We start from the raw sequence: 16,065 nt of genomic DNA on the forward strand, positions 1-16,065 counted from the left end.
AATATATATCTTTTTTCTTCAATGCTCTTCTCTTGTTGTGTCTCAAACCCTCTGTATAAAATCCTTAACCATCAGTTGTTCCTTGTCCTCAGTTCAGGAGATGGCTGCTCGTTCCCGACCTGTTTGGTGAATCTGGACCCTGAGCAGCCCCTGTCCCCCGCTGGTCCCGTCCCGGCCACAAAGATGTGAGCTTTATTTAAACAGCCTCTGCCCTTGAGCTCATTTCAAGTCTCGGTCGCTTGTTTTAGTGGCAGACTCTCATGTTGTGTTTCTGTCTGTCCTCAGTGCAGCAGAGGGGCGCCAGTTTCCCTCCAAACCCCTGAGAGAGTCCCAGAGCCGCCTGCTCACTAGCACCCCCTCCTGGTCCGACAATGAAGGCGCAGCCGACAAGGACAGGAAGGGTAACATGACACACCACGGTTTATCCACGAACTGTGGACGTTCTGTTTATGCTGTTCATCAGGATTTGACTTCTTTTATTAAGTAAAAACATTTAAACAATCAGCCTTGTTTTCAGGTGCCAGTAATCCAATAATAACCATTGAACATGAGGCGTGACAGAAGTTATAGTTCTAACTTCTTACTCTAAAAGGTGAGCGCAGTTTCTTCTTTGTTGTTTTATACATATATTTGTTAAAGGTCATTAACACATCCTGTAATATCAGAATTAGGGTGCTTCCTCGTACTATGTAAAAAAAAATATTTTTAAATCTGATTTCCTCCAACCCTGCATTTGATGATGGGTCATATAAAGATTCAGTAGCCAAAATATGAGCTAATTTAAAGAATATTTAGAACTTGCTCAATGCGATTTATTGTTCAAAAGTATAAATAATAGAACCGAATGATCCTGGAGCTCTGTTGTCGGGGGCTTCGTGCCCCTGGTAGGGGCTCCCATGGCAAACAGGTCCTGAGTGACGGGTCAGACAAAGAGCGGTTCAGTCGCCCCTTATGAGAGACCAACAGGCCTGGTCAGAACCATGAGGCCGTCCTTCTGTGGACCCACCACCTGCAGGAGGAGCCATGAGGGGCTGGTGCAGTGTGATTCGCTGCCCCCACGACCCGGCAACGGACAAGTGGAAGAAAATGGTTGGATTTGTTGTATTAGGGTTTAAAAGCATATTTTCAAAAAGTTTTTTCAAAACTGATGGCATGCATATTTTTGAGTCGATAATTTTGTGTTTAAACAAGTTATGTTTGTTAAATAACATTTTACAAGTATTTAAATGTATTTGTAGCTTCTCTGTATAAAAAGTGTCAGGTGGAGTTTTCTCTAAAATTTAAGTAGTTTCCAAAAAATTGTACAAAGTCAAATCTTTGCCAAGTATATCTTAGACAGCCTTTCTCCTCTGAACATTTCATCAGTAATTTGTATCTGACTGATGCTGTAAACCAGAGGACCACGGTCAGAGTGCTCGGTGTCGGCCCAAAACAGTGATCGGTTCAGTATCGGATGTTTTAAACCAATATCTGATTTTTTTTTCTAGTTTTGACTCTGATGACTTATACCAGTGTTGGATCGGTGCATCCCTATATTTTTTGATGGTAATTTGGTGTCTTTGCAGTTGCACCACCTGACATTAGCAACTAATTTCAAATTAAATTGGCTTTAATGTGGACTCTTGCATTAGCGTTTGCATTTGTTAGCATGGGTAAACATTTTCTTTTAAAACAAATTAAGACTTTTAAACTAAAATAATATTTTCCAATATTTACATCGGTTTTACCACCTGACACCAAAACTGTAGTCGTTTTAGACCATATATAGTTGAGCTTGTTTTGATTTAATTGAAAGTAATAAAAATGTCTGAATCTTGGATTGGTGCCATGTGACTTTTGAGAGGTAAAAACTTCAATAGAGTTGAGCAAGTCCTAAATATCAATATTTTCAGATAAAACTTTTTTTTTTTTTTTACAGGTTCTCTATAACAAGCATCATGTAATGGAGGGTTGGAGAACGCTGCCCTGAAACTTTCATTTTTTAGAAGCACCCTAATCAGAATGTACCAATGTTCCAACCTCCTTTTGTGGCTTTTGAAACAAGATCACTCTCTTATTTTGGAGCAACTTCTTCATGTAGGCAAATTTAGAAAAAAAGACATGCATGATACACAATTACGATACAGTTATATTAGATGGTTAGGCCAGACAACACTGAAAGCCGTTTAATGACAGACGTTGCAGTAAAATGTGTGTGTTGGGAAGTATTTCAGCCATAACTCAGAGCGCAATTTATACACAAAGTATTTCAGTGTGAGTAAGGGTGTATTGAAGTATATAAAATTGCACTTACACAGACAGGAAGGAAAAAGGCAGTGGGAATTTTTGCTTGCATTTCACTTGCGTTGGCGGTTAGCTTGGCGGCTCTACTTTCCATCACAGCGTCTATAGGACGATCCAGGATCAATTGTTTGGAAGGTTTTCTCTGCTCACAAAAAAACCTACAAAACAGCTGGTCCTGGAGCGTCGTAGAGGCGACTATGATAGAAAGTAAAGGCGCCATGCTGACCACTCAAACAACCATTGGGTCACATGAAGGTGAAAGACGCTCAAATATCAATGCATTTATCAAACATACATGATTTGAATTATGATGGGAATAATCCTATTAAGGTGAAATACGGATATTGGTTCTAACAGACTCAGGTTGTAACTTGTGAATTATAAAATATGATGAAAAAAACATGAAAATAGGCAAAATAGTCCGAGGCAGTGCGGTCTCTGTCAGGGGTTACAATACTCAGGTTGTGTTTTGTTTTGAAAGGGGCGCGACCCCCTGGAAATGGTTCTGTGACCTGCTTATGGGTTATTTGTGTGCATGTTAAAGTGAGTGGTTAGTGGTTGGCTAGCGCAGATTGGAAGCCTCGCTTTTGTCAGTCTACCCCAGGGCAGCTGTGGCTACTAAGGAACTTACCACCACAGAGTATGGAGTGTAGAATGATCCCATGTAAAGCGCTTCGTGACCAGGTCTGTGAAAGGCGCGATACAAAAAAAGTCCTTCCTTCCTAAAAACCTTAATCGAGTTTGTTTTCTCCAGTTCAGCTTCACCTAAATCTAAAAGTTTTTATTTTATTTTTTTATTCTTTATTTGAATTGGGACAGTGCACATTAATCAACATATGTTTTTTCAACATGTAAATGTACCGGAGTTAGCCATATAGGCTAATTTTCATCCATAGTCCCCTGGTTACGGGTTACAGCCAATAGACCAGTGTAACGCCTCATTTGTTTGTTTGTTTACGTTATTGGAAATTTGTTCTCTGCATTTATCCCACTGGGTTGCCACTGAGGCCTGTGCCCGGGGACCCAACTCCATGATGTGGAGCCAGGCTGATGGTCAGAATCACCTGGAGGATTCACCTATTGTACATCTTTTTAAGTTCAAGTTTCAAGTTTAATGGTTTTGTATAGCCCAATATCACAACACACGCCTCACAGGGCTGCACCAAACATTAAGGCAATAAAACAGAGCAATAAATATGACAATTAAAAGTTCAGGTGAATCCAGGCAAATATAAAGTCCAATAGGAGGTAGCGACGAGTGGCATGGGCGTCCCCCGTCCTTAGACTCTCCAGCACGGCAAGGAAAAACTCAAAAACCCGGCAGGAGAAAAGAGAAACCTTGGGGAGAACCACAGAAGGAGAGATCCACTCCCATGAACGGACTAATTAATAATAATTAATTAATTTAATGGGGGAAACCTACGCAGACACGGGGAGAACATGCAAACTCCCCACAGAAAGGTCCCGTCCTGGTGGGAATCGAACCCAGGACCTTCTAGCTCTGAAGCAGAGGCGCTAACTGCTGTGCTACCATGCCGTGAATGTTGAGACCTCTAAACAGATCTTATTCCTCATGTTTTTCCATTGCTTTTCTGTTGCGTTTTGGTCACATTTTTCCCCCACATTTTCATTGCTTATATGCCCTTTTTTTGGCATGTTTTTGTCCCTTTTCTATTGCTCTTTTGTGGCTTTTTAGTTGTGTGTTCATCACTTTTTGGTGACATTTTTGTTGCACTTTTGACACTTTTTTCAAGAAACTTTTAATTTTGGGTAAAGCCAAACTGGAGAAAATGTACTCGGTTCAGGTGGGGCTTTAAGAGGTTATGAAAATGAATATTGTGTTTTCAAAAACAGAAAAAAATTGCACAAATCCACACTACAAAAAGTAAATATCAAGCATTGGGTTAAATGACTTGAACTGAGAAAATGTTTCTTGTTTTGAGGGGTTTTCACTCATTTAGACACTTTTCCTGATCGGACCTAGATTATTTTGCTAGTTTGAGGACATTTCAGACCAGTTCTAGGGTAAATCTCGCTTGAAATAAGAAAGTGAAATTGCCAATGGGACAAGACCATTTTTCTTACCCCATTGGCAAAGACACTTACTTGAAATAACGGGGAAATGTATTGAAACGAGTCAGAAACATCTCAGAACAAGCGAAATAATCTAAGTCAAATGCCCAACTTAATCTTAACTAGTCAAAACAACTACAATTTGGATTATTATGCTCAAATTGAGATGTTTATACTGATCTAATTAAATACTTTTTGCAGTGTACGGCAACACGACAGGGACAAACCTTCATCCTCATTGTGATCAGCCGCTTTGACACTACATCTGCACTATTCCACTTACTATAGAAGTTTTATTCATTCAGAAATACTGCATAAGTAAAGCACATATTGTGAAAAACTCCACTGCAGTACTTTGTTACTGACACTGACACTGTTTTTTTGCAGATAAAGCCGCGCCTCTCCTGTGCCTACCTAAGCGTTCCACACCGGTGACTGGATTTAGCCTATATTTTCAAGCCCCTCCTTCAGTGAGGGGCCCCACAACCAACTTGAAGACTACAGAACTTCCATCACACCATAACTGTCTTCATCTCCCGCACTTGGATCCACTTGAAGGACAGTTCTTTCTTCTGAAAAGCACAGAGCAGCGATGGGCAGAGACTGTTTCAAAAAAAAAAATGAAAAAAATGAAATGTATCTTATTCTTTTAGTTGTAACTCAACTGTAGAGCATAGAAAGAGTTTGCCAAACATTTCAGAGTAGTGTTTAAAGTTACGTGTGTCGTATTTCAGCCATTTTATTCTTACTTTTTTTTTCCGAGGACTGGGTCTGGACTGATGCATGTTTCATCTCAGGTCGTCTGTCGTAGTGAACTGTACCAAAACGCGTTCTGCTTGGAGTATAACGGAAAAAAAACGACTGTATTTTCATTTAAACTAAGGGCTTTTTTGAATCGTAAACGCATGAATGAGTGAGAACCTTCTGCTGTTACACCCGACTACAATAGCTGCCAAACTCTCTCAACCTCAGATGACGGGTGTTGTGCCGAGAACTGCACCCCCTTCCAGAAAATGTCTTACAGTTGGAAATACTACACTGCTTATTTACTACATGTTCAAGTTCTTCAAATAAATATAGATAAGGAAATGTGTCCGATGATAGAATAGAATCTTTAGAGAAACACAATTTTCCACTCTTTTTAGACATTTTCTGGTGGAATATGAACTTATTTAACACATACAAATAAAGTCAAGTGTAAATCAGGCCCATATGGATATTTTCTCAGAACAGATTGTTCAGTAGAAGTGAAAAAACGGCAGTAGTAGCAAGCGCTAGCTAACCGTTAGCATTAGCCCGATGCTAACATGTAGCATCATGTTAGCATTCTCCGTTTGTTTATGTATTTATGGGCTGTTGAACTACTTTGCTCCTCCCCATGTCTTTGTATCTTTCTTTAGTAGAAAACTATATTCATAAATCACCATTTGTTAAAATAGTTTTTGAATAATTAGAGAAAATTTAGATTTTTTCCAAATTGTTTTTCCCCTTAACTGTTTTCAAACATGATACAGACGGCATCTCTGGAGTCGCCCATAGATGGTCATGTTTGAAAACAGTTAAGGGGGAAAACAATTTGGATCAATAGCCCATCAATACATAAATAACAGAGAATGCTGAATCATGCTACATGCTAACGCTAGCTACGACTGCCGTTTTTTCGCTTCGACTGAACAATCGGCTGTGAGAAAATATCCATATGTTCCCGATTTAGACTTGACTTTATTTGTATGGGATAAATAAGTGTATACTTGGCCAGAAAATGGCTAAAAAAGTGAAAAATTGTGTTTCCCAAAAGATTCTATTTTCCCCCTCGGCGAGGCCACGCCCCCTTCTATGACACAATGCCGTCTGTATCTATGTGAACGGTCACACCTGGGGGAAATGTAATCTTAAAGGAGCAAATGTAACCTTCTCTAAATTAGGGGCTATGTAAACAAATTGCCATATAAACAATCCGGGACCACCTTATGAAAAAACGAGTTAATCAAAGAGGAAGCATTTAAAATCTGGTTTCGTGACATGCATTTATATTTACTTTGTTGCAGTGTTCGACCTCAATTCACAAATCTTTGCTGTTTTCAGTCAAATACACAACCAGAATTTTTCTTTTTATATATTGAAACGATCATATGACCCCGAGCTCAGTGCATCGGAGTTTGAAAAAAGTGCTAAAGAAATTCTCACCATAGATACAGACGGCATCTCTGGAATCACCCATATATGGTCATGTTTGAAAACAGTTAAAGGGGAAACAATTTGGAGAAAAATCTAAACTTTAACAAATACTAAATAATGAATGTAGTTTTCTGTATCACTTTTTGGGTTCATTTTGTCAGACACTAGGGTTAGAGATGTTGAAATCTTTTACCTTTAGATTTCAACATCTCTAACCCTAGCGTCTGACTAAATGAACCCAAAAAGTGATACTGTAACACGGACAGATACAATGAACATTACGAAGTTTAATATAGTTTTCTTCTAAATAAAGATACAAAGACATGGGGAGGAGCAAAGTGGTTCAACAGCCCATAAATACATAAATAATGGAGAATGCTAACATGATGCTTCATGTTATATATATATATATATATATATATATATATATATATATATATATATATATATATATATATATATATATCGTGCTAATGCTAACAGTTAGCTACAACTGCTGTTTTTTCACTTCTACTGAACAATCTGCTGTGAGAAAATATCCATATGGGCCCGATTTACACTTGACTTTATTTAGGTGATAAATAAGTTCATATTCCACCAAAAAATGGCTAAAAAGAGGGAAAATTGTTCCCTAAATCAGTGTTTTTCAACCACTGTGCCGTGGCACACTAGTGTGCCGTGAGATATTGTCTTGGGAAATTGTCCAATTTCACCTATTTTATTTTATTTCTTTAAACAAATGCATTATTATCCACAAATAATGTACCGTTTTCAAGTGTCTAGTGATCAGCAGAGTAACCATACTCTTCCATATCAGGTAGTTAATTTCTTTGAGATGATGCATTGAGGCACGGTGGCTTGCGAGACTATACAGATCCTATTTAAGACACATTGATGTGAATGACTGAATATAGGCTACAGAGTTACATTTTGTAACATTTTCTGCTGGTGGTGCCTCGTGATTGTTTCAATGAAAAAAATGTGCCTTGGCTCAAAAAAGGTTGAAAAACACTGCCCTAAATGATTCTATTTTCCCCCTCTGTGAAGCCACGCCCCCTTCTATGACGAAATGCCGTCTGTATCCATTATCCCCCGCCTTAACCAAGTGCATTGTCTCCAGTTAAACAGTGCAACGCCTCATTTGAAAGCTAAGACCTACAAAACGAATCGAAGCTTCTTCCTCGTTGTGATTGTTTTGGTTTGTGTTTTTTGAGATGTTTTGGTCACATTTTTGTGGCTTGATCGCGGTTACATTACACACAGAAAAACACACGAAATGCAGCCAAAACGCCACAAAAAGTGGTGAAAACGTGACAAAAACGTGCCCAAAAAGCGTCAAAAGAATGCACAAAAACAACTACAACGCGGTGACAAAATAAGGGAAGAAGCTTAGATGAGTTTTGTAGGTCTTTCAAATGAGATATTTCACTGGCCCATAAAAAAGGCCGTAAGCTCCAGTCGAGAAGCTTTTAAATTTGAGTAAAACTGGAGAAAATGTGCTCGGTTAAGGCGGGAGTTAAGGGGTTAAAGTTCATTGTGATGTAACAAAAACAGAGGGCAAACCTTTTAAAATTATGTTACAATAAAAGAAACATCTGCAGCTTCACGATGAGACGTTCGTAAACTTAAACTCACAGTGCATTGAGTTGTGCTGCATGTGTGCTGCTGCTCTAACAACTGAGCCACATGGGAGCTCTGTCTGTCGGTGGAAGGGGTGCATTTTTTGGCACAACACCCAAAGCTACAACCTTTTTCTGCTGCAGATTTCAAACACACTCACCACGACAAAGTGTGTTTTCTAATGACCGTCGGTGCAAAAAAAAGAAAAAAAGGAAAGAAAAACAACGGAGCAGTCTTATAAAATGTCTTTGAATGCTTTGTACATTACTCTAAATCTTGTTATGAATGTATGCTTGTCTGAAAACAACTCCTGTAGTGAAGGTATTATGTATATCTATATTTTTCTATTCTGTGTGAGGACATGTACTGTACAGTGGTGATGCCTTATGACAATTAAACAAGCTCTTCTTCGGCCTCAAATCACTCATTATGTCCCTGGTGTCTTATGTGGTGTCGACTTGTATGAAAGGAATAGGCCACCGTTTTCACATACTGAGATATGTTCTTACCTTAGCTTTGACGAGTTCTTTAGGACCTGTCTGATCTTCACCCGTGCCTTCAGTCACGTAAACACAGCGCAGACGGCGTTAGCATTTAGCCTCTCCCTCTCTCCTCTATAGCTCCAAAACTGGTCAAGATAGAAGCTACCAAGCTCTTCCACGTTTTCCCTATTTAAATATGGTTACGTGAAGTGTTCCACTACAAAGTATAATTACACAAAATTAAACAATGTGGATTTTCTAAGCGGATAAAAGGGGGAACTATATTTTAAGGCGTAATAATACCAGGAGTAATTTGGCATCCGCGCAGTAAAGTGAAGATTACTGCGCGGATTCCGATTATTGTTGCATTTTCATCACTTGTTGTTGCCTTTTCATCCTTGTTTTTGTCGCTTTTTTTGACGTTTTTTTTGTGTGTGAAGCTTTTCGATTTGGACAAAGCCAAACTGGAGAAAAGGCACTCAGTTTCAGACGGGGATAAGAGGTTAACACGCTGTATTGATATTGGGTTTAGTCAAGCTATTGCTGATATTAAAACTATACTATTATTCAGAAGTGTGTGAATTGTAATATTTTCTAAAGTACTTGTCTGTTGTATCTATTTAAATCAGAAAAGGAAAAGAATGAGCCTGTGTATAGTGCAGGGGTAGGCAAGTTTTCTTAATGGAGGGCCAATTGTTTTCATTGTAAAAAGACCGAGGGCCGAAGCCACTGGAAAAAAAGACCATCTTAATTGAGATAAATGACTTAAAATTGCTTGAATAAAGGTTCTTTATGTTGAATTTCAGTCTGTTTGGACTAATCTAAGATAAAGATACAAATGCTGATGCCAATGGAACAAACATAAAACCAGTGTTAATTTTGACAACATATTTTAATTTAGTCTTAGTCTTTTGACTAAAATGTAATTGAATTTTAGTCAAGATTTAGTCGAAAAAATCGTTTCAATTTTAGTCTAGTTTTAGTCCACTAAAATTAAGACTTTATTTATAATTTAGTCGACTTTGCATTGATAATATTCATTATAATCATATTCAATCTTGTTCCTCTGCTTCATGGAGCTGCTCCACATGAACAAAGCTCAGAGCTGATCCTTTGGCAGAGAATTTACATGATCTGAGGCTCTTTCAGACGGTCAATAGAAGTTTGGATGATTTTAGTCTCTCCCTTTCATTTTTATTTAGTCTTATTTTAGTCGACTAAAATATCTGGACATTTTAGTCATAGTTTTAGTCTCATGAAAAACTTTTAATTTAGTTTTAGTCCAATTTTAGTCGACAAAAATATCACTTTGACTAAAATTAAGACTAAATATTGTTGTCGACGAAATTAACACTGCATAAAACCCACGAATGAACTTTTACTTTTCAAAAGATTTGTTTTTCACTTGAAATTATACAATATAATCTATAAGAGGATAATGACTTGTTCAATTGGGGATAAGATGTTTAATCTGATGTAAGACCAGACCAAATCAACTCAAACTTTCGATTCAATCTCTTAATTCAAGTAGGTTTCTTTCATTTCTTCCTTCAAATTATTATTATTATTCCAGTGCACTGTCTACAAAAAACAGAGTTGTATATTATGGCCTCATTGGGTGTATTAACAGTATTTCTCCCATTTAACCTTAAAAATGTTAAAGTACTTTCTTGTCATAATGTGTCTCAAAATCTTGAGGGCCAGAGGTTCTGTCCTGGAGGGCCAGATTTGGCCCCCGGGCCTGACGTTGCCCACCCCTGGTATAGTGTATAATTCATTGATCCATGTGAAATTCTTTTTATCACAGAAATGTCACTTCTGACCGCGAAAGAAAGTAAAATATACCTATGATGAATGAACAAATATCCCTCAAGTCCGATGATGGTAGAAAAGTTAGAAGCCTTTATTTACAAAACAACCTAAAAACAACCCTCTGGAGTATTGCATATTCCTGTTTACAGTGAGAGTTGCTGGAGAAACAAAAGAACGGGCAGCAAAACCTTTGTATCATTGTTATTATTAATCACGGACGAGTGGCTGGATTCTGTCAGCCCAAACTTCAACGCTTAAAACTCCAACACTGCATTTTTACTACCACACTTTTTGACCAAGCGGCTCGTGTGCGCAGGAGTAACAAAGAAAAAAAAAAATCTCGCCAAACTACAAACTTACAAAGAATATATTATAAAAGCAAAAGTGGTTTGACTCTTAACTATTATGAGTGTGTTATTCTGTAAATATCAACCCAAATATGCTGCAAATAAAAAGATAAAGCACCCTCTTGAGCAGGAGTAGCAGAGTTGAAGTTGAACGACATTGCAGCTTAAAATAAAAAGGCGGTCTGGTGTATTGAGTGTTTTTCAATTAAAAATATAGGCTTTTGTGCGACTACAATCTCAGTCAAAACTTTGGGCATGTTTGTGTGGGGCAGTGGACACATTTTTACACGTTTATCCCTCGTAGTGCGATCAGGATTTACAAAAAAACACTAAAGCGAGACCAAATCAAGCTACATTTCGGGCCATTAATCTCTTAACTCCCCGCCCGCCTGTCCAGTCTGGCTTTACCCAAATCTAAACACTATAAAAAAGTCACAACATAAAAGTGACACAAGAGTAACAGAGAAATGACAAAAAGTGATGAAAAACGTGACGAAAAAGTGAGAACACAGCAATAAAAAAGCAACAAAACGGTAACAGAAATGTGACAAAACAATTATGAAAAGGTGATGGAAAAGTGACGACGATAGATACAGCCGGCATCTCGTCGGGGGAAAATAGAATCTTTTGGGAACGCAATTTTCCCTCTTTTTAGCCATTTTCTGGTGGAATATGAACTTATTCATCACACACAAATAAAGTCCAGTGTAAATCGGGCCCATGTGGATATTTTCTCACAGCAGATTGTTCAGTAGAAGTGAAAAAACAGCAGTTGTAGCAAGCGCTAGCTAACCGTTAGCATTAGCCCGATGCTAACATGTAGCATCAAGTTAGCATTCTCCGTTATTTATGTATTTATGGGCTGTTGAACCACTTTGCTCCTCTCCATGTCTGTGTATCTTTATTTAGTAGAAAAGTATATTCATAATTCAGCATTTGTTAAAGGAATAGGCCACCGTTTTTACATACTAAGATATGTTCTTACCTCACTTTAGACGTGTTAATATATCCCCGTCTGGTCTTTGTCCGTGCGCTCTGCCAGGCAAACGAAGCACAAACGCAGCCTCTCCCACATGTCACATAGCTCCGAAAAAGCTCACGATAGAAGCTACCAAGCTCTTCCACGTGTTCCCTATTTAAATAAAGTTACGTGAAGTGTTTTCATGCGAAGTATATTTACACAGAAATGTAACGTGTCGATTTTATAAGCAAATAAAAAGGGGGACTATATTGTGAGGCGTAATGATACGAGGAGTAAAACGTCCGCGCAGTAACTCCTAAAGACTTCCCCCGCTCACTTCCGTCAATAACCTTTAGGAGTTACTGCGCGGACGTTTTACTCCTCGTATCATTACGCCTCACAATATAGTACCCCTTTTTATCTGCTTATAAAATCGACACGTTACATTTCTGTGTAAATATACTTCGCATGAAAACACTTCACGTAACTTTATTTAAATAGGGAACACGTGGAAGAGCTTGGTAGCTTCTATCGTGAGCTTTTTCGGAGCTATGTGACATGTGGGAGAGGCTGCGTATGTGCTCCGTTTGCGTGACAGAGCGCACGGACAAAGACCAGACGGGGATATATTAACACGTCTAAAGTGAGGTAAGAACATATTTTAGTATGTAAAAACGGTGGCCTATTCCTTTAAAGTAGTTTTTGAATAATTAGAGAAAGTTTAGATTTTTTCAAAAAAAAAATGTTTTCCCCTTAACTGTTTTCAAACATGACCATATATGGGTGATTCCAGAGATGCCTTCTGTATCTATGCGGCAACAATGGAAGGAAAAAGATCCATCTAGATCAGTTATGTAGGTCTTAGCTTTCAAATGCAGCGTTACTCTGGCCTATACAGACGGCAGTTTGTCATAGAAGGGGGCGTGGCTTCGCTGAGGGGGGGAAATAGAATCTTTTGGAAAACAGTTTTTCACTCTTTTGCCTCCATTTTCTGGCGAAATATGAAACTGTTTATCACATACAAATAAAGTTGAGTCTAAATCGGGTCCATGTGGATGTTTATTCACGGCAGATTGTTCAGTAGAAGCAGAAAAAAAAGGCAGCCGTAGCTAACGCAAGCTAACACTATGCTAACATGTAGCTTCATGCTAGCATTCTCCGTTATTTATTAGGGATGGGCGATACCACATTTTTTGGAATCGATACGATACCGATACTTTTGGGGTCATTTTTGTCAATACCGACACCGATACTGGTAATTTCATATGGGTGAACGTATTTCAATCAATATACATCTCTAAAACTGGTTATTTTATACAATTAACTGGTCAATTAAAATGATATTACTTTAACTGGTTAATTAAACAATACCAATGTGAAATTAAATACATAAACAACATTTTAAATGAACACTTAAATGACAAACAGAACCTAAACCAGAATGATATGCCTGGCTCAGTTCAATCCTTTGCTGTTGTGACTGTTTTGGCTCAGATCAAAGAAATAAATCATCCTTTTGTGTTGATAATTGCTGCTCCGCCTTCTTTTAGAATATGCAAATTAGTATCGATACTTTTTGCCCAATATCGATACTTTAAAAATAGCCGTTTGGTATCGATATATCGATACTTTGGTATCGATCCGCCCATCCCTATTATTTATGGGCTGTTGAACCACTTTGCTCCTCTCCATGTCTCTGTATCTTTCTTTAGTAGAAAACTATATTCATAATTCAGCATTTGTTAAAGTAGTTTTTGAATAACTAGGGAAAGTTTAGATTTTTTTTCAAATTGTTTTCCCCCTTAACTGTTTTCAAACATGACCATATATGGATGATTCCAGAGACGCCGTCTGTATCTATAGATACAGAAGTCATAGAAGGGGGCGTGGCTTCGCTGAGGGGGAAAATAGAATATTTAGAGAAACACAATTTTTCACTCTTTTTTGCCATTTTCTGGTGGAATATCAACTTATTTATCACATACAAATAAAGTCAAGTGTAAATCGGGTGCATATGGATATTTTCTCACAGCAGATTGTTCAGTAGAAGTGAAAAAACGGCAGTTGTAGCAAGCGCTAGCTAACCGTTAGCATTAGCCCGATGCTAACATGTAGCATCAAGTTAGCATTCTCCGTTATTTATGTATTTATGGGCTGTTGAACCACTTTGCTCCTCTCCATGTCTTTGTATCATTATTTAGTAGAAACTATGTTCATAATTCAGCATTTGTTACAGTGTTTTTTGAATAATTAGAGAAAATATACATTTTTTCAAAATTGTTTTCCCCCTTAACTGTTTTCATAAATGACCATGTATGGACGATTCCAGAGATGCCGTCTGTATCTATGCTAACATGTAACTTCATGCTAGCATTCTACGTTATTTATGTATTTATGGGCTGTTGAACCACTTTGCTCCTCTCCATGTCTTTGTATCTTTCTTTAGTAGAAAACTATATTCATAACTCAGTGTTTGTTAAAGTAGTTTTTGAATAATTAGAGAACGTTTCGATTTTTCTCAAAATTGATGACCATAATAATATATAGAGGTAAAATTATTTTGTTTTTGAGGACATCTTTGGTCTTACAGAGAGATCATGGACCCAGTGACTGATATTAATGGTAATTTTTGTAATTCATATTTATATATTTTTTAGATACAACTTGTGAAAGTGTAATGCTGTTAATAGGAAAAACTGGCTCCTGTAATCATCATCACATTCTAGAACCTGCGACCCACTAATAGGCTGCAATATTTTAGATTTGGGTAAAGCTGAACTGGAGTAAAAGCACTTGGTTAAGGCGGGGCTATGAGGTTAATATGGACTAAACCAATACCAGGGCGTACATGAATCGATCTCCATCAAATGAGTGTGAAATTGCAAATGACCCTCAGCACCACCACACAGGGGCGGACTGGGACTGAAAAACAGCCCTGGACTCTGACCAGCCTGGCCCAAACTAGCGTAAATGTGCACTTACCACCCGCCTTAACGGAGCGCATTTTCTCCAGTTCGGCTTTACCCAACTCTAAAAGCTTCTCGGCTGGAGAGCAACAATGTAACGCCTCATTTGAAAGCTGAGACCTACAAAGTGATTGTAACTTTTTGTCAAGTCGCCGCATTTTTTGTCATAGTTTAGTTGTTTCTTCATTACTTTTTGTGACTTTTTTGACATTTTTTCTATCATTTTTTTGTTATGGTTTTGTCACGTTTTTGTGGCCTTTTCGTTGCTTTGTTGTCATGTTTTTGTTGACTTTTCATCACATTTTTTGTCACTTTGTATGTTGCTTTTCCTGCACATTTTTGTTTTCTTTTCATCCTCTTTTTTGTCGCTATTTTGATGCTTTTCTTTTTAGCTTTTAGATTTGGCTAAAGCTCGGTTAAGGCGGGACCGGTGGCCCTCGAGCCAGTGGCCCTTCTGTGCTCTTCCAGAATGGACATATGGCCAGTCCGCCCCTGGTACCACAAGAAGCCCAAGTACCACAGTTTGAGAACCACCATCTTAAACTAACAAGAGCTGATGCTAGACTGAAGAGGCCTAAGCTGTAAACAGTGGGTTGACAAAGTTTACCCCTCTATTTCTTCATGTTCTCACTTAAAAAGTCTACAATCAGGTTTCTAAACACTGGTAGCATTTTACTTCACAACACGGTAAAAGCATAGTACCTAAAAAGTGTAATAAAATGATTGTTTTCTCTGAGGCGTTTCCTCTTTTTATGCTAATGCTAATATAGATACAGCCGGCATCTCGTCATAGAAGGGGCTTCGCTGAGGGGAAAATGGAATCTTTAGAGAAACACACATTTCCACTCTTTTTTAGCCATTTTCTGGTGGAATATCAACTTATTTATCACATACAAAAAAAGTCAAGTGTTAATCGGGCCCATATGGATATTTTCTCACAGCAGATTGTGCAGTAGAAGTGATAAAACGGCAGTTGTAGCAAGCGCGAGCTAGCCGTTAGCATTAGCCCGATGCTAACATGTAGTATCAAGTTAGCATTCTCCGTTATTCATGTATTAATGGGCTGTTGAACCACTTTGCTCCTCCCCATGTCTTTGTATCTTTATTTAGAAACTATGTTCATATTTCAGCATTTGTTACAGTCGTTTTTGAATAATTAGAGACAATTTACATTTTTTCCAAATTGTTTTCCCCCTTAACTGTTTTTAAAAATGACCATATATGGGCGATTCCAGAGATGCCATCTGTATCTATACCAATGCTAATGCTAACAATGCTAACGCTAACTCAATCAACCGTAGACGTTGCTCGTATCTTCGTAGGAAATATGGAAATGGCGCTAC

General features: G+C 38.1%; 1 protein-coding gene across 5 annotated transcripts in view; it reads left to right on the forward strand.

Annotated features, from left to right (window-relative positions):
• The window catches only part of zdhhc2 (zDHHC palmitoyltransferase 2), a 57,264-nt gene extending 52,485 nt beyond the window's left edge, over positions 1-4,779 (forward strand). For 2 of the 5 annotated variants that reach the window (XM_079556256.1, XM_079556258.1), the window contains 4 exons: positions 93-185; positions 286-434; positions 518-592; positions 4,744-4,779. In XM_079556256.1, the coding sequence (XP_079412382.1) occupies positions 93-185; positions 286-434; positions 518-558 (283 nt within the window). In that variant the 3' untranslated portion in view covers positions 559-592; positions 4,744-4,779. Of the gene's footprint in view, positions 1-92; positions 186-285; positions 435-517; positions 593-4,743 lie in introns of those variants that run through there. The other 3 variants (XR_013792865.1, XM_079556257.1, XR_013792866.1) reach the window with 3 other exon arrangements.
• The last annotated feature ends 11,286 nt before the right edge of the window (positions 4,780-16,065 follow it).

This window comes from Gobius niger (genome assembly GCF_951799975.1).
Source record: "Gobius niger genome assembly, chromosome: 5".
Lineage (NCBI taxonomy): Eukaryota > Metazoa > Chordata > Actinopteri > Gobiiformes > Gobiidae > Gobius > Gobius niger.